Source organism: Triturus cristatus, chromosome 8, assembly GCF_964204655.1.
Source record: "Triturus cristatus chromosome 8, aTriCri1.1, whole genome shotgun sequence".
NCBI lineage: Eukaryota > Metazoa > Chordata > Amphibia > Caudata > Salamandridae > Triturus > Triturus cristatus.
The window spans coordinates 1,178,387,959-1,178,406,074 of NC_140591.1; the positions used below are offsets into that span (position 1 = coordinate 1,178,387,959).

The 18,116-nt window shown below is 43.3% G+C and overlaps 1 protein-coding gene across 2 annotated transcripts in view; it reads left to right on the forward strand.

Annotated features, from left to right (window-relative positions):
• LOC146805565 (serine/threonine-protein phosphatase 2A regulatory subunit B'' subunit beta-like) overlaps positions 1 to 4,701 on the forward strand; it is a 369,793-nt gene extending 365,092 nt beyond the window's left edge. For both annotated transcript variants that reach the window (XM_085622841.1, XM_085622842.1), the window contains exon 13: positions 2,221 to 4,701. In XM_085622841.1, coding sequence (XP_085478967.1) covers positions 2,221 to 2,359 — 139 coding nt within the window. In that variant the 3' untranslated portion in view covers positions 2,360 to 4,701. The remainder of the gene's footprint in view (positions 1 to 2,220) is intronic.
• The last annotated feature ends 13,415 nt before the right edge of the window (positions 4,702 to 18,116 follow it).

Here is an 18,116-nt window from a genome sequence, read left to right on the forward strand (position 1 = left end):
CTGCGCGTCAGCTGCGCTCCTTGGGGCAACTTTGGTTACTGTCCCCCGTATTAAATGCCTTTGTGCGGGGGGGGGGCGGTCTTTTCGCTGCCTGGCAGCAAAGCTTTGGACCTCTCTGCCTGCCCAGATCCGTAGTATGACTTGTTTATCCAGCTTTAGGAAGGCGATTAAAACTTTTCTTTTTCCCTCTATTTAGCGTTCTTCCTTCTTATTCCACTCCTTTTGCTGCTTCTCTGTTTTAGTGATTTGGTTTCACTCTCTGATGCTGCAGCGCCGGGACGCCCCTTTGCTGGGGCAGCTGTACGCTTTATAAATCAGTATAACATAACATAACACAAGCTGCAGTGTTCTTGAGCACTTTGTGCACATCCATGCACCGTGTGCCAGGTACCATGTGGTGCATGGGTGTTTGTGATGCACCACATGTTCCCCCTGGCCTCTTAGCAGTTTCCCACGGGGGATGAAGCCCTGCTTTTGGCCCCCCAAAGTCTCTTTCTGTCTGCCTTTCATGGCAGTAGGACCGCCATGTAAAGGCTGAGTGAAATGGACATCGTAATTCCTATGGCAGTGCCTGCGCAGGCACCGCCTCCATTGTAGGGATTACAGTCCGACCGCCTCACCAACGGGCTTCTTGAGCCTGTCGGAGGTGGCTGCCTTTCCTCCCCAACCACTGCGCTCCGACCGCAAGTATCGTAATCCAGTGGGTCGGACTGCTGCCCTGGATGTCAGGCAGACCGCCACGGACGGCCTGTCGGTGGCAGTCAGCCATACATCATAATGAGGGCCTATGTATTTTACAGATAACATTTTTATTGCAACAGTAAGCTCTCCAAATGCTTCTGCACATAAGTTTGGTTTGTATTATCCAATTGAGAAACAACACACTTTACAATTAACGTTTACATACGTTCAATTTCAGGCACCCGTAGAATCACACTGTTTGATTGTGCATCTGTTTACTTGGTTGCAAAGCAGCAATTTAGACAGTAGAACACATGAATAGTCTTCTTGTGGTTAAGTTTAATCAATCAACTTTCTGTATTTGGTTTTAGATTAAACCAGAAAAGATAAACACAATTTCACAACAATAAAATACAGCATCAATAAAAATTGTCAATAAACCAATAATATTCCGTAACATTTATTTTATTATATTATATATTAAACACATAAATAAAATCTACTGTTCATCATAACATATCCTACGAGTTCCTCGAGCACCAGCTAAAAAACATGCCACGTGGAAGCAGGGTACACTGATCTAAAAGCATTTGTAAGTGCAACAAGGTGGCCTTGACCTGAATAAAGTGCTTCTCTTTTAACAGTAGAATAATAAAAAACAATTGGGTGGTTAATAAGTTAATCTATGTAACGATTCAACTATTGAGCCCTTGATTCTGAGCTAGTCTTAATGAACGTGCTATTTAAAGCATTCAATAAATAATAACCTGGGCTTACGTTATTTATCAGGTGCAATGAATAGCATTAAAGGTTTTTGGGAAATAACATGCAGGTTTCTGTGCTTACCACACCAACATCTGCATGGTACTGTAAATGCCATACACTTTTCCTGTGTAAAATTCCAGCAGGTTTCACCTGTGCAAACAGGTTTACGCAGGGGTTGGAGATTCTGAACAACTCGTAATCCGGATTTAAACTACAAATATTTGTTTTTGCTAAAATGAGAAGGTTCCGTGTCAAATTATGGATTCAACAGCGTTGTGTGCCTGGTGTCTGGCACACAGTTGTATGTACTTTTGCTGCAAGCCTCACAAATCCAAGCAGACAACACTATGGAGCTCTTTGAGAATTTGTTGTGGGTTTATTGTGGGGTTAATTTAAACTCAGGACAGAGTACAAAGGCTTTTTTTACTGATCTATGAGGTCTTCATTACATGTAGAATTTGTCTAACTCTAGTCTGTTTTTTGGCACCAGCTTTGATTGTGTAGCAATATCCGGTAATTTGTAGTTCTGTATTCGGTCTGCTCAATGTAGATCTGTTTGTGAATGTCGGCTTTGTTTTCTATACTTTACTTTTACACGTACTGAAACGTTCCTGGTTTCCTGCTGCTGTTTGGTGATTCTAGAAATTGGGAAATGGTAGATTTTTTTGGAAATGTTGTCACTGTTCAATATCCACAAGCCAGTAGACGATCATTCCTGCCTTTAATAGTGTCAATATTTTAATATCAAGCCCTTTTTTGCTTTTTGTTTTCCAGTTGCGATATTGAACTGAATTCTCTAGCCAATCAGATGCCTGATGAGCAAACGGTTGCTCCAGATAAACCTTTCTTTGAAAACCCTCATCTTTCGCAGGCAGGCTTGGAAGAGTACGAATACGAGGATGACTTCGAGTGATCATCTCTTGCAGAAACGCAATGATCGCATGCAGCTGGTCTGCTCTGCCGCCAAAACGCAGTCGCTTTCCAAGAAAAGAGCTACTTCTGAAAAGCACAGTATATTAATTATTTGACTACTATATGCAATTAAAATGAAGTTAATATTTTAGTTCTGAATATAAGACTGAATTGTAATTGTTGTATTTATTGTTTAGGATATACTTTGAGAATTGGTTTTATTAAAATGTGTATTCAAAGATGTGCTGAACAAAACTATAATGCAAATGAAACAATGGCATCCATTTTGTGCATAAAACATTGTACAGGTTTTCTTTTGTTTTCAATGTTAGATTTTTCATTTGTGGAAAACAATTCTATTTATGGGTGATATTGATTGCAAAGAGATTTCCCATTTTTGGGGATATAATTAACAGTTTATCTCATGAATTCTGCTTCCCTCTCGCTAGAATGGAAGAATTAGTTAAACATGTCCTTGAAGAGTAATATAAAGTAGGTTACTTGCAATTGGGCTTATCTCAAAGCCTACATTTAAATTGAGTTTGTTTTCTAGGATTTTGTTCCTGCTGTTTGCTGTTTATACTTGATGTCCACGTGTCAATATATTCGTTAAAAAAGGTCTGCCAGTCTGTATTAGGTCTTGGATGGGTATGTGACTGAATCTATGAAGCATAAATCATTTTTGTTTAAGACTTGCAGACTTTTCACGTATGAGCAGTGACTGATCTGATAGGTTCTTGCAGACTTTCAAAATGTTTCTGTGTTTTAATGTTAAATCTGAGATTGTTTGTTGACACATTCCATTAATCTTTCATTATAGTTCACAAAGTTTGAATTTCACATGGGCGCTCTCTCCTTACAAAGTGCCACCTTCTGAATGTCCCAAGCATCTTTCCCGAATCCTTTAATATGATGTTGGAGCCTAGGCACCAGCAAGGGCTGTCCATTCATCTATGTCAGGCTTGACTAGAATGTGTGCAAGACCATGGCACCCCCCTCTGCATTTCCACTCTTTTAGCGCACTAACTTGGTAAAACTTTAAAGTGGATTATGCACACTTTCAGCTCTGTATCTTCAGCCAGTCTTGATGCACGAGCTGGAGGTTTACCTGCCATAGCTAATGTATTATTCAGTTGACATGCTCTTCCATGTTTGGGCTGCAGCCTTGCTTGGAAACTATGTGAGATTGACCTGCAAAGCTCCTAAGCAAGGAGTGAATTAAGTTTGCTTTGTCTAACACAGTGTAATTAACCCATGGAGCTGGAACTGTATCATGAAGAGATGCGCTAGCTCGGAGCCGAGTGCCTCTTTTTATACGCTTGGGGTGCCTAAAGTTAATATATATAAAGCAGAATTTCTTTGAATCAGTGCATGAAGTGCAGATAGCACAAGTCAGAAACGGTGAGTGGTGATTGCCTCTCTCAGCTTTCGACTTGTGCTGTCTAAAGTTCATGTATTAATTAGGAGCATTTCCAAATTATATGTTTTAGCCTAGGCACCTTAAAGCCAAAACAACAGGGACGCAGCTCTGAATGATACGGCTCCTGCAGCCTATTGGCATTGAGATTTTGTACAGACTCTTTGACTTGCTTACCCCATGTCTCCAGAGAAACCATTCAAGTATACAGTAGATCTGTTACTTGTGCTGGGTTTTGCTTTAGCAGAAATGCCAAACAGCCTTTTCGATTGAAGGCAACTCTGTGGAAATACCGGGATGGACCTCTGTGGGAAAAGCGAGGGATATACTTTGACTGTGACCGTGTGTGGCAGAGTTATTTACTGTAGCAGCTTTTGATGCTATAATGATCCACCATTAATGGCAAGGCTCCATCCCATGTGTCTTCTCAAGCCGCTGTGTGATTCCATCAACTCTTTAAGTCCACGATTCCATTCCAGCAGATTTCAGCAACTCTGGAGGCACTCCGACCATCTTCTTATTTAAAAGGAACTAAGGGGTCAGCCAAGAAGGCATATTTGGTATGCTGGATCGAAGAGATATTCAGTGGACATTTTCAGGTTTTTTTTCTGGGCCGCGTGCTGCAGGTTAGAAGGACACCACACTAGTGTCATATATTCAGAAGTTGTAAATGCTGAGGTAGTGAAGCATCCAGGAGCAACAATGTTGCTAGTTCTTCTGTGGCCACCATTTATACGAGTTTTTAGTGCCTTGAAATGTACAAATGTTTATTTATCTATCGGGCATTTAATATGTTTTATTACAGATGAAATTTCCATTTAAAAAAGGGAAAGGTGTAAATATTTGCTGTGCAGATCTTCCAACCTGTTAAAAAAAAGTAATCATGTTTGTATTTGGAAATAAAAATAAATACTTTTTCAAAGAAATGGGTCTTCATATGCCGAAATAGTAAATGTACCCAACATGAATGCTTTTGATTGGCAGAGCTGTCTTCTGGGAGGCGATACTTTGAATGACCAATAAGATCATCCAACCGTAGGGGTCTGTTCTCTGTGGATTCTTGGAACCTCTTACCGTTGCAGGTTCTGATTTGTTTTCATCCTCACAGGTTAAGTATTCTACTTAAGTGATGTAGGCTGCTGAAACCTAGCGTCTTGGCCAGTCTGCTGGAGCTCAGGAGCTAAGACAAAATAAAGGTAATGACTGTAATTAACAAAGGCCAATTTAGTCTTAACTGATTTACAGTTCCAGTGTGTGTTTTTTTTTCACTATAGAGGGTCATTAGCATTGCCTCTGTCAGAATAATAGCAAGGTGATGAAAAAAACCATCACTCGTTCTGTTACATTTGTCCTTCTCTAGTTATGTATGGATCTCTCTGTTTTTTCATTCCCCAGAAACCACATCCGTGTATCTTTTTAATTTTGTTTAAGTAGCCCACAATTAAACACATTCAGAACACGCATTGGCAAAGCCAATAGATATGGCACTGGCTGCCAGCCTTTTGGCTTTGTCAGTACTTGTTTCTGCCACGACCTTTGTAAAACTTTATTGTTGGGAGAGCTACCGGGCTTGTGCTAATATGTTTTTAAAAAATGCCTTAAAACAAAAACCTTTTTTTTGGTCTTGAAAAGCACACATTGCCAAAGTAACCCTTGGTACTGAAGAGAACTACTCTGTGTGTGGATGTGCCTTTGAGAAAGAACAGAATGCCGCCACTCACAGTGAAAGTAGCCAATGGCTGAAGTAGGTTGACCAAGTGAAAAATGTGAATGACACAAGAGACCAATGAATGAAAGCCCCTGTAAGTATTTTATATATAAGTAGAAATATATTCTCACTGTTATTAGCGCTGTTACGTTGCATCTTGCAATGAAAAGAAGATGGTACAGTTAGTGGGCGGTATGTTGCAGGATGTTATAATGTGTAAGGACAACATTGACTGTAAACCATGGATCACGAACAGACTTGAGTGTACAAGGAGTATTGTATATTAGGGTACTGATATGTGAGCGGAAGCTCCTGATTGAAGTATCCCGGAAGTATTGTACAAGGTTAATCAATAAACATATTTAAAAAAATAAAATAAAAAAATAAGTAGAAATATATGTTTTGAATATTAAGTAAAATCAAAAGGTGTTGATTAACGCCAGACTCAAACATTACAATAATTTAAATGTATATTGTCTTTTCATACTTGCATAATATTTAAAAATTCATCTTTAAAAAGGACACCACATTAGTTGTCAATCAGCTCCCACCTGCACACAAAAACGACTCGTGCATAACTTTTTCTACTTTTAGTGTGTAGAGGAGTGACCTAATCAGTTTTCATTTACTTTCCCACCTTACTCTTCCTTATAATACTAAGCAAACGTTGCCATTGCTGTCAGGTGCCCCGTCAAAGAAATTATGTGAAGTAATTTCTGGGCTTAGAAGGTTGACGGGACAGATTTACTAAATTATAGCGAATGCGGTACAGCAACCAGAGCTGAGCACCATAGTGCAAAGGTGTGTGCGTCGATACCCTGCATAGGTTTTCTACTGGAAGTATACCCTTCCAGGTCAAAATCCTATGCGCAGACAAAATGGGAAATATTTCACACTTTGCATGTGTGCTGCACTGTACACTCAATAGTGTAGGAATCCACTGGTATTTATAGTTTCCATAAGAAGCATTAAGAACAAGGATTTCCAGTCTCTAGAGGCCCGAGGGAGGCAGAGGGATGGAGGTGGTGGTTCTCTTGCACAACCAACCGCCATCTCCCTTGCCAGTTCTGTGTCTCTGCAAGCCATGCAGATCAGTGGCTCTCAGCGTCGCAACAGCTCTGTTCTTAATTTGAGAGCAGGGACCACCGATCAAGGCTTTGGGTTGGGAGGAAAATCGTTATCAGTAGTGTGGGAAGGTAACAGGATACTCCGTGTTATGTTTATTTGTTATTATTTGGGACTGGGTGAGAGCGTTACCAAGAGCGTTTGGGGGGGGTGGGGGAGGGGGGGGGTGCAGGGTCAGGATGCCAGTTTAAAAAAAAATGTGTCAGGTGAACATGGCCATGTTGTTGATTAGTGTCTGGTTGCCAGGTATATATGAATTTTAAATGCACAGTGAGGGTGGGAGACATGAAGCCATGTTGTTCCTGGCGCTCCTACAGAGGATGCATTCACAGCATAAAATGGCTTGGTGTCCTCAATGTGGTGTTTTCCACCTCTGGTGTTCAAGTGACACAGATAACTCGAGCGACTCTCTCTTGTATCTGATGTCACTTGGAAGCCCTCAGTAGAAACAACCTGGTTCTTGACAGATATCCTTCTATAATTGTGTATGCAGGTGGCGGGGGATTAGTTTAAAAAGGTGGAAAGACCTTGGTTCAACAGAAATGGACCGGCTAATATTGTACCTGTCGCATTTTCTTCATCAGGATGACTGTTAACCAGCATGTTTGTGGTATTTTTGGTGTTAGGTTAGCTCCTGTGTATCTTACTGTTTTATTAAGTACACGCTAATTAATGTAAGCATTTCTCGCTGATCTACACTAGATGTAAATGGAGATAGCATGTGTTGGGGCTCGTTTATAATGCACAGGTTGGATAACTGCCAGCGTGAACTTTTAATTAGACCAATTGCCTGGGAAATCGTTACAATTTTGGTTCTTCAGGTTAACACGTTACCTACCTTTTCTGGAGTGTTAACAAAGCTCTTGTTAGGTTTATGTGAATACTGCAACTTATTCAGCATCAGAGCACCCTCTTATAGAGTGATACAATACAGTGAGTTCTGGACGCATACTAACAAGATGTATGGGGGAATCTTTTTTGTGTGTGTTTTTTTTTTTTTTTAACCAGCGGGCCCACTACTGAGTACACATGATTGAATACTTGCTTATGTTGAAGTCAAGAAGCAGCATCTTTGCCGGAGTTTATCGCAGAAGACAGCTTCATCAATGATGCTCTGGCAGATCGCTATTCTTGTACGATGGAGTCAACTCTGACTGCTGCATGGAATGATTTTGACACACGAGAAGATGGGTATAGAGTGGCTGCAATTATTTGTCTGGAGGGATCTGTGACATTAATCACATTGCAACAAACAAAAAAGTTACTTTCCTTCAGTAATGATAGTTCTGGTGGGTTCTATATCTTCCTACAGATTCATCCCCTTTTGAAGATCCTCCTGGCATCAGACTGGATCCTGAAAATATTTTCCTCCCTTAATAACTCCACAGCGCTGCCAGGTGGTGTCATGAGACCAGTCGCAGCATCTTTTACTCCAGATGTGATGACATTTGGATATTTATGAGATTGACTGGCAGGTTGGCATCAGTTCTTAGCATTTTTTTGTGTTGAGAGGAACCAAGGGAGCTTTAACAACCTTGACCGTAACAGCAGATAACACGTTTTCATACCTTGAGATCTTAATTTAAATGTCCCTTACTCATCAGGAGCGAAGGCCCCAAGGGATCGACACAAGGGTGTAACATTTACTAGAAGTATCGTTACTAAAGGTAAAAATATTTTTTCTTCAGATCAATAATTCTTTCGCAGATTGCTCACTTCCAGCCCACCGGGGATTTTGTATCTTGGTAACAGTCCACCAGGGACCTGGATTGAATAGTGCCAGTTAACCAATGGAGCCCTGGCAAAGTATCCATCACTGCACGCTTGAGCTGTAATATTTTTCAAAACATATGCAAAGACCAAGTAACCGCCTGACGGATATCAGCCACAAAGAACAACCCTGATTAGAGCCAGAGAAGCTGCCACAGCTCTTGTGCAATGTGCACAAATGGCATCCCATTGTCTTTCTTGACCATTGAGTAACATCTTTATGTATGCAAGGGGTAACTCAATGTGAAATTATACGCTTGGTTCCTGCTTTGTCCTTTTGTGCTCAGCTGAAGCCCACAGGGGCCGATTGTCGAATCTGTCCTGCCTTATAATTCAGTGTTATATGAGCCCCCAGCCCACATGTACTAAGGCTTTGTACTGGTGCTTGTGTTACACAAAGCATTGCCAAACTACACACACAGCAATGACGCTTTAACTTTCATGTGCAAAAGCTAATTTGCTCTGAAAGCTGACTTTCGCCCATACCCCTTGCGACACTCTCCTGTTAATATCTGCAATAGGACTTTTCTAAGGTGGTCCAGTGCAAAAACCTTGAGTTTTGAAGCAAAGCTACAACTACTAAATTGGTGTGATCTGGATTTGTCTTACATCCTAAAGCCAAGTAAAAGGAGGCGTAAGCAGAGTCAAGCAGTATATTGCCTGATATACATACATGTAACGTTTTGTTTACCCTAAGGCACACATATTACATGTCTGCCCCCTGTGCTGTTGTATACATCTAGGAATCTGTAGTGGAATACATACCTCTAGTTAAAATCCAAAGTGGTGGCTAACCTTGGCACACAGTTTAGTGTCACTCAGAATAATCAGATTTATTGCAATTGCTGCCAATGATGTTATCAGTGGACGACTGACTAAATCTGATGCTATGTTATTGTCTATGTTCCATTGTGTGAAAGACTGTAAATCTGGACCAGTATGTCTTGGTCCAATCATTCCTCTTTTTTGGTGGGATGAGAAGGAGGAAAGATGCCTGAGTGATAGACTTCCATGTGGAAGGCAGGTATGACCTTCAGGAGAAAATGTTGACCGGCATGACAAACTAGCTTCTCTGGATGCAAAACAGTCAATAGAGACCAGCAGCACTTGCAGTTTACCAACTCAGCGGACCAAAGTGATTGCATAGGTTTTCTACTGGAAGTATACCCTTCCAGGTCAAAATCCTATGCGCAGACAAAATGGGAAATATTTCACACTTTGCATGTGTGCTGCACTGTACACTCAATAGTGTAGGAATCCACTGGTATTTATAGTTTCCATAAGAAGCATTAAGAACAAGGATTTCCAGTCTCTAGAGGCCCGAGGGAGGCAGAGGGATGGAGGTGGTTGTTCTCTTGCACAACCAACCGCCATCTCCCTTGCCAGTTCTGGGTCTCTGCAAGCCATGCAGATGAGTGGCTCTCAGCGTCGCAACAGCTCTGTTCTTAATTTGAGAGCAGGGACCACCGATCAAGGCTTTGGGTTGGGAGGAAAATCGTTATCAGTAGTGTGGGAAGGTAACAGGATACTCCGTGTTATGTTTATTTGTTATTATTTGGGACTGGGTGAGAGCGTTACCAAGAGCGTTTGGGGGGGGTGGGGGAGGGAGGGAGGGGTGGTGCAGGGTCAGGATGCCAGTTAAAAAAAAAATGTGTCAGGTGAACATGGCCATGTTGTTGATTAGTGTCTGGTTGCCAGGTATATATGAATTTTAAATGTACAGTGAGGGTGGGAGACATGAAGCCATGTTGTTCCTGGCGCTCCTACAGAGGATGCATTCACAGCATAAAATGGCTTGGTGTCCTCAATGTGGTGTTTTCCACCTCTGGTGTTCAAGTGACACAGATAACTCGAGCGACTCTCTCTTGTATCTGATGTCACTTGGAAGCCCTCAGTAGAAACAACCTGGTTCTTGACAGATATCCTTCTATAATTGTGTATGTAGGCGGCGGGGGATTAGTTTAAAAAGGTGGAAAGACCTTGGTTCAACAGAAATGGACCGGCTAATATTGTACCGAATACAGCTTCCAAAGTAATTCGGCGAAGTGAGAAACTGTGCATCAGTTTAAATGGTGAAGTTATAAGTAAGGTTAACACCAAATTCCAATCTCACTGCAGAACAATAAAAGATTTGGGGGAAACCAGTATAACAAGCCTTTCAGGGATCACACTATTAGGAGTGACTTCAAAAAGAAGGGGTGATTGGTCCACACACAATTAGGCAGACAGAGTAGTCAAATACCATTTCACGGTGGCAACTGCCAAGTCTTTTTGGGCAATGGAAAGTGCAGAGCGATGGAAATCTGAAACTCAAAAGGGTATAAGCCCTCAGACTCGCATGACCTGCATCTCACATAGACTGATTTAATAGCAAATTTTTTGGTTTGGGATAGCCTGGGTGACACCTGATTGTGGTGAAGGACTCTACTATCCTGCTATGAAAGCAAATCTGCCCTTTGTGGAAGAGAGGACCGAATGCTGAGTTCCATCAAATCGGCATCACAAATCCTCCTCACCCAGTCCCGGATGATAAACATCAGCTGTACTCGATCTTCCTGTTCTTTCTGTAAGACTCTCAAAAGGAGAGGGCTCAGCCGAATGCACACAACCACACTTTTTACTAGCTGGACCTTAAGGAGTTCCAAGGGAACCATTCTGGGGGAAGTGCAGGGCACAAAACATAGGATATTCCCTGTTCTGGGCTCTGGTGATGAGATCTACACAGGAACAGCCCCATCTGGGAAAGATCAGGTCCGTTGCATTAATATGAAGCTCTCACTCATCCTTCATTGAAAAACAACTCAAGGCACACAGCCTCAAACAGAGATTCCTGTTAGATGGACCACCAATGAGAAAAATCCACCATTGGAGGGTCCTTCGTCATAGGCTCAAGGCCTCCCAAAACAAGATCCAAGAACCTGCAGCACCCTATCTGTTGATATAGTGGATGGTGGTTGTGTTGCCAGAAATGGTTTGAAAGATATTCCGAGATGGTAGGGAGAAAGGACTTCAGGGCAAAGTGAACTGGATGCCTATCCAGTACACTGATGTGCAGCTATTGCTGTGACTTAGTCCAAAGGAATCCCACCATCATCTCCCCCAAATGAGGCACCCCTTGGAGGGGCCTCTCCAGCAGTTGAGATCCAGGAGAAAAGAATGAAATATCCTTACACAAGTCGAAAGATTCTCCTGATGCTAGGACCACCCTTCTCTCAGTCACTCCTGAAGAGTGGTCATAAACCCTCTGGTGTGCAGCATCAACCTGATGCACAAGGCCATCACGCCAAGCAGGCATAGGACTTGAGTAGCCGGAACAAAATATGATTGAAAAACATCAGAATCGTACCTCAAATATTTGCAATTCTTGAGGAGTAATAAAAGCTTTCCTGATGTATTATGTTGAACATCTCACAAATGAAACAGCTTTTGAGAAAGGCAAGGAGGACTTCTGAATGTAGACGGAGATACCCATGTTGTGTTGAATGAGCATGGTACGATGAAGATGGTCTCCAACAAGTACTGGAGACCCATCTTCACAAGCAGGTTTTCTACGTACCAAAGTGCATGAACTCCTGAGCAAAGCCACCTCTACAGCCAGCACCTTGATAAAAACCCTCCAAGCAATATTGAAATCAAGAGGTGGTACCACAGATTGTTACTGCTGGGCCTCACTGTGAAACGGGGTTCGTGAGCAGGATCAGCAGCTGGGAATAGGCTTCCTGGCGATCTAAGGACAGCATTCAATTCCCTGCATTGAGGGCAAGCAGCATCTGGCTCAGGGACCACATTTTGAAATGATCTCACTGAATTAAATGATTTGGGAGTCACAGGTCCAGGATACGCCAGAGACAGTCTCCTATCCTACTCCGTGACTATGAATTAAAAGGAGTAATTTACCATACCCCCTCTTTGAAGGGCACCATCCTTGTCTTCTTTGTTCAGCATGGCAAGAACCTCCTCCTCCAACGTCGAGGAATGCGTTAAAAAGTACTTCCTTGCAGAAGCTGGATGAGGAGCTCCTAGACTTGAGCATACACTGAAGCAGGTGTTCCTAGTTTTTTTTGTTTTTTGCCTTGAGCAGCGCTTTCAGGGCAGTACGTCACTGCAGTGCAAAATTACAACTTTTCAATCTGTTTCTAAAATACTCATGGAGGTTTTAACTTTCCTCAAAATATTCCAGGACTGGAGTTAAAATAATAAACAAGCCTTCTGGATCACGTTAAGAAAAGTTGCACATCACCCAAATGTTATAGGACTAGAGTTATATTAGTAAATTTAGTTTCCCATTTGTCTACAAAACACTTTGCTGCTTTGAATTTATACTGAAGGTAAGAAACTCCAATGTGCAGAACCGAGCGATCTGTCTTGCTCATTCCCAATTAGTGTTAAGGTGGGAGACCCTTCTCCCTACAGTAAGCTGGAGATGGAGGAGACCTCAGTGACTGTCGTGAAGCAATACATGGGGAAGAGTGGAGCTGCTGGCTTGCCTTGGGTCTTACATTGCCACAAAAGGACCAGTATATCCTATAGGGTTGGCACCAACTGGGAATGCAGCTATTGCTTTGAGGGCTGTCCCCTTGAGGAGCCCCTGAAGCAATGGTACTGTTGGTTAAAGTTTTGCACTGGGCCACCAAGGAAAAGGAAATGCACAGTAGTGCTGCTGTTATTGAAGTATTCCGGGGAGGAGTCTGTCTATTTGACAAAGAGGCTCTCACCGCTTGAAAGACATGTCCATTAATGCTGCCAGAAAATCTCCTGTGAAGCCCACTGAACACATCGTGCCCTTTTGACACAAAGCAGCACATAGCAAAACTTTGTGTTAGTTTGGACCACTATCCAACACAAATCCTGATTTTCTTTGGATAGTAAATCCTAGCACAACACTTTGTGCTAGGTTTGCGTTACAAAAATTACACAAAGCTTTAGTAAATCTGGACCCGAGTCTTTAGAAGAGGACATTGACCTGGTCACTGAGGAATGTATTCAGTAGACTGTAGTAGGTGAATGAAGCTACGTGACGTTGCCTGGCAGTGGTGCAGAGCTATTGAATGGGGAGGGGGGGGTTAAAGTTTGCCAATTAAGTCAAGAGCAAAGGGGGTATTCAGGAGGTGAAAAATTTGCAGAAAGTATCCAATCTCCCTAACTTTGACAAGCTTGGCAGAGCCTTCATATGGCTCTCTTACGTTCCTCTCACAGCAAGAACTAATGGTCTCCCTTTCCCATATATTTCTCACTCCTCCTCTTCTGGTTCATTTGGGGCTCTAATATTTCTCACACCTGTAGATCCAAAATCCTGACCGTAGGCAATCAACCGCTTCCCACCAATTTCTCCTCCTTGACTCCTGAAGCTGTGCTCATCGGTCAACGCAGCCCTGTAAGGAAACTGGGAGTCATCCTAGACTCTGGTTTAACCTTGATATCGCCAAGCCAATACAGTAGTCAACCCTCATGTAGCATCCTTTTACTAAATAGGTAGATCTTTTCTTTCCTGGACTTCCTGCACAGACCTCAGGCCATTAAAGTCCATGTGCTCTCCAGTCTGAATGATAAAACCCAGACTTGCCATGGTGCATCAAAACATCACCTTCACAAACCCGTGGGTTAAACCCTGATGCCTGCTATTTCTCAAGCGTTGCTGCTTGCCTGAAGGATCTCATGAAAGCAGTGCATGCCAACATGTTGTCACAGGTGTGTTGGCATATTTTTACACTGTCACATTTACATTGTTACGAGTTTTACACTGTCATCTTTTTTTTTGTTGTAGCTTTTATATAGCACGGGCTCAACCTAAAGGTAATGGAGTGCTTTACACGAGCACTAGTTACCTTACACAATCTCACGTTCTGCTTTTTTTAGGCAAGGGGAGAATAAGTGATTTGGCCAGAATCACAGGATGTTGAGCGGCAAACTGGGACCGAGTCCCTCAGTTCCAAAATCGGCAGGTCTGTCCGGAACACCACATCCTCTTCCAAAGTATTTCAACTCAGGGTTGGGTTTACATTTAGGGGTAGATGTTGTGGCAAAGTCTGTTATGCAGCAGTATGAAATATGTAGGCGACAAGGCTTGCATTGCACACAGGCTACTGTAAACAAACAGACCAGGGTTCTTCCAGGAAGATTGCTTCAGCAAAAGGAGCCGAGCTACAGGCCAAGGTCAAGCCTTTGCCCCAAACACCTGCTCTGTCTGAAGATTTCCAATTTCCACAAATCATACTAGGAATTAATCTCATCTTTGCTCCTGGGTACTGCCTAGAGAGAACTTAATATGCCTGTGTTCCTACTCAAGCCTAAATGAGCTTGAGATCATTCAGTATGGCAGGGGGCATATATTGCAAGTATACGTAGAGACTAATACATGCGTCTCGACTGCCTTTATTCAATGCATGCCATGGTGGATGCTAGAGAGGTTCACTGTATCATCTAATAATCAAATTATTGCAAAGGGCCTCCATTTTATCTTTCAAGCATCTTCCTCCTTTCAAATGCATTAGGGCAGGGACCTAAAGCAGGGTAAGAAATGTTCTCTACTTATTCACACACATCAAAACGCGTTCTGCATCAGTCACCCCGTAATTTAACACTTTCAACCAAGAACTAGCCTGTGGTGTAGAATGCTATCCACCCGTTAATGCTTTTTCGCCTTCTTGTCACCGTTACGAAGCGCTATACAATTATAAGCATTGGTGTACTAAGCACCATAGAATACCACCTAACTAGTGACCAGTGACACAGGAGACTCCTGACGTATGGAGCGTTTTTCTGATAGGGACTGCTGATTCCTCACCTTTTGAATTTTTCCCCAGGTGTCAGACTGCATCCGGAAACTTTTTTGTAGTACCTCTGTGCGCTGACAGGCAGTGCGCAGTATCTCCGCACTAACGCCATTCTACTCTGGAAATGACGTGCAAGCCAATGTTGGTGCCACTCTTGTACACTAAAGTTAGTTCCTTTCTTACCATGCCACCTAAAGCAGACCAGAGCTACTTCTCCTCTCTTTTTGATACCCTAAATCCAGTGTACAAGGGAAATGTCACCTTCCAAGACGACTTGGTTTAAACCTTGTAGGGACTGTCTCAAGCAAATGTCTCTCCGACATCGGAACTGGCCAAAGTCCAGAGATCTGTCTGTCCCATTCCCGGTCCAGAAGCTAGTCCTGAGGTCTATTGTAGTTCCATTCCCAATCCTCGGATAAAGCAATACTTGGCCCTTTCCTGCCACCCTTGTATAACTGGGAAAGTGTGAGGGCCACACCATGCTCTCGATCTTGCTCACCAATTCGGTCAATGTCAGACCCAATACTACAACTTGTACCGGAGCAAGTTAATTTTCTGGTGACCTCTGCAACACTAAGGCAGATCCAAGAGTGTCACGAAACACGTGTTGGCTGTGTTTTTTGTTTGTTCAGTCTCCTTACACAGTGGCCACAGTAAAATCCTTTGATGGGGGCAAGTGTCCCTCCTGGGCAACCAGTCTGGACTCTGACGGCACACATGGGTCCAGCTGTCTCGGGTGCTACCTTTGGCAGTCGAGGATTGCAGCAGTGGTTTCCATTTGAGGGTGGGGGCTCTTGCCCCCTCAATGCGGCCTGTGTGAAGTGTTAAAAATAAAATAGCAATGAAATCATTTCATCGCCATTTTCTTTTTAACTAAGGCTCACCGCCAGCACTGCCTCAGAGCCAGGATGGCATGTCCTCTGCTGACGATTGGCAGCAGGAGGACGGGAGTAGTGGTGGCCACGCACTTAAAAGTGCTCATGTCACTTTGACCGACGGTCTTGCGCCGGCCAAAGGGACATGCTCACTTTGAAGCTCGCCACCCAGCTTATTTGGACAACTGGCTGGGGACCAAGCACAGGCCTCTGGGGCCAACTCGCTCCATCCAATCCTTGCACAGCTCTCAAGCTACATGAGAGCAACGTCTGGATTGGATGGAGCGGGGTTCTTGCCACAGTCTTCAGAAGGACAGCGGGGAGGATGCGGAGTCCGTGGTAAGTCCAATTTATTTTTATTGAATTAATATGTGTAATGCATGTCCTGTTTGTTTTATTTTGGAGGGAGGGGTTGTTTTTATTTGGACTTTTTAGGGAGGGTTGTTTTTAGTGTGGGCTTTTGCAGGGATGGAAAATGTGTTTGTGTTTTTTGTCGGTGGTGGTTCACTTCGCTCGCCACACCACTTTGAAAGGTCACCAGCCGCTCCTGGAGGATTGGTCTCTTGAGGCGGTCAGCTGTGATTCCTCTGAAGTGGATTCCAACTTGCCAATTAGGTCTTCTTCAGCTTTAATGTCCCTACTGCTGTTCCAGGGGGCCCGCCAAATGATCCTTGGAGTCACTGATTCAGTCTAGGGCTGGGGGATGACTTTTCCCCAAGCCAGGAGCCACAGACACAGTCCTAATTTCACTAGCCCAAAGTTCAGCAGGTGCAGTCCAGCAGATGGTGCAGCCTCTCTTTGTGCAGTCCACGAAGCAGGAAGACAGTCTTTCTTCAGGCCTCGTTCCAGTTCCGCGTGATCTGAGGAGCAGGGTACCATATTGATCATGAGAGAGTGCCCTGAGGGGACAACACAGTTACTAGCCAATGGGCTGCCGGGTCCCCTCCCTTTTGGTGATCGATTATAATCCCAGAGTGCACTACTTGGGCCACTCAGGATATCTGGAGCTTGGTAGCCCACCCTAGAGGTGTGGCTACCTGGGGGCTACACACCCCCAGGAAAACCAGTTTGGGCACTGGGTATCCCTCTCTGTGCCTGTCTCCATATCAATGATCAGCCTCTCTGGAGTGTTATTTGTGTTCTTGCCATTTGCCCACCAAACGTGGCTTTGTCTTTGAAGTTCGTCTTTTAAGCTAACAGCCTGAGTGGTTTCCTGCAAGGAGAGGTGATCCCTCTCCCTACAGTGGGCAGCAATTGTTTCTAACAATGAGAGATGTTCAGACTATTCAGATTATGCCCGAGGGGAGCATAAAGCTGTCTGTGGGCCAGTGCCTGTGTGAGGCCACTGGACCAGCTCGGTCACAGAGTGGCAACTTTCTAAAAGTTGCTGTAATTTAATAGTGACATTAAATTCAACCTGGGGAGAGGATGTGGCCAAATGGCTAGTGTGGTCAACCTCAAATCTGAAGAATCGGGTTCGAGTCTCAGCAACGACGCTCAACATCCTGTGATTCTGGGCAAATCACGTAATCTTCCTGTGCCTAACAAAAATTAATGTGTCCTTATGTAACACAACTGGTGCTCATGTAAAGCGCTCTGATACCAGATAGCTTTGTGTCAAGTTCCCACTATATAAAACTCAAAAAAAAAAAAAAAAACCTGGGCATCAGATCGAGTTTGATGCGACAATTAATTAGATAGCTTACAGTACCCTGCTAGGTAGTCCCAGTCAGAAGTTATCCAGACTGAGGTATCAGTCTGTAACCCTACTAGCCTTTCCACAGCAAAATGAAAGTTTAGGGGGTTTTGCTGCCAAGACACATATAAACATACATGTTCTACTTAATAATATACAGCTCCTTGCCTTATGGCTCTTTCGGCCTTCCTTAGGGAATAATTACATATATTGTTAAGCAAAGTGGTGGCTTTGACATTACTTGTAATGGCAAAGCATAACTGACAGTGTGACAACTGCCCATCCAGTCTGTAGTGGCTCAAACAGTGCTGCAGCCCTGGATGAACTATTTGCCTTACATATACTAGGGATTTATAAGTAAGTCAGTACTTGCCAATTGGAAATAGCCAATTCA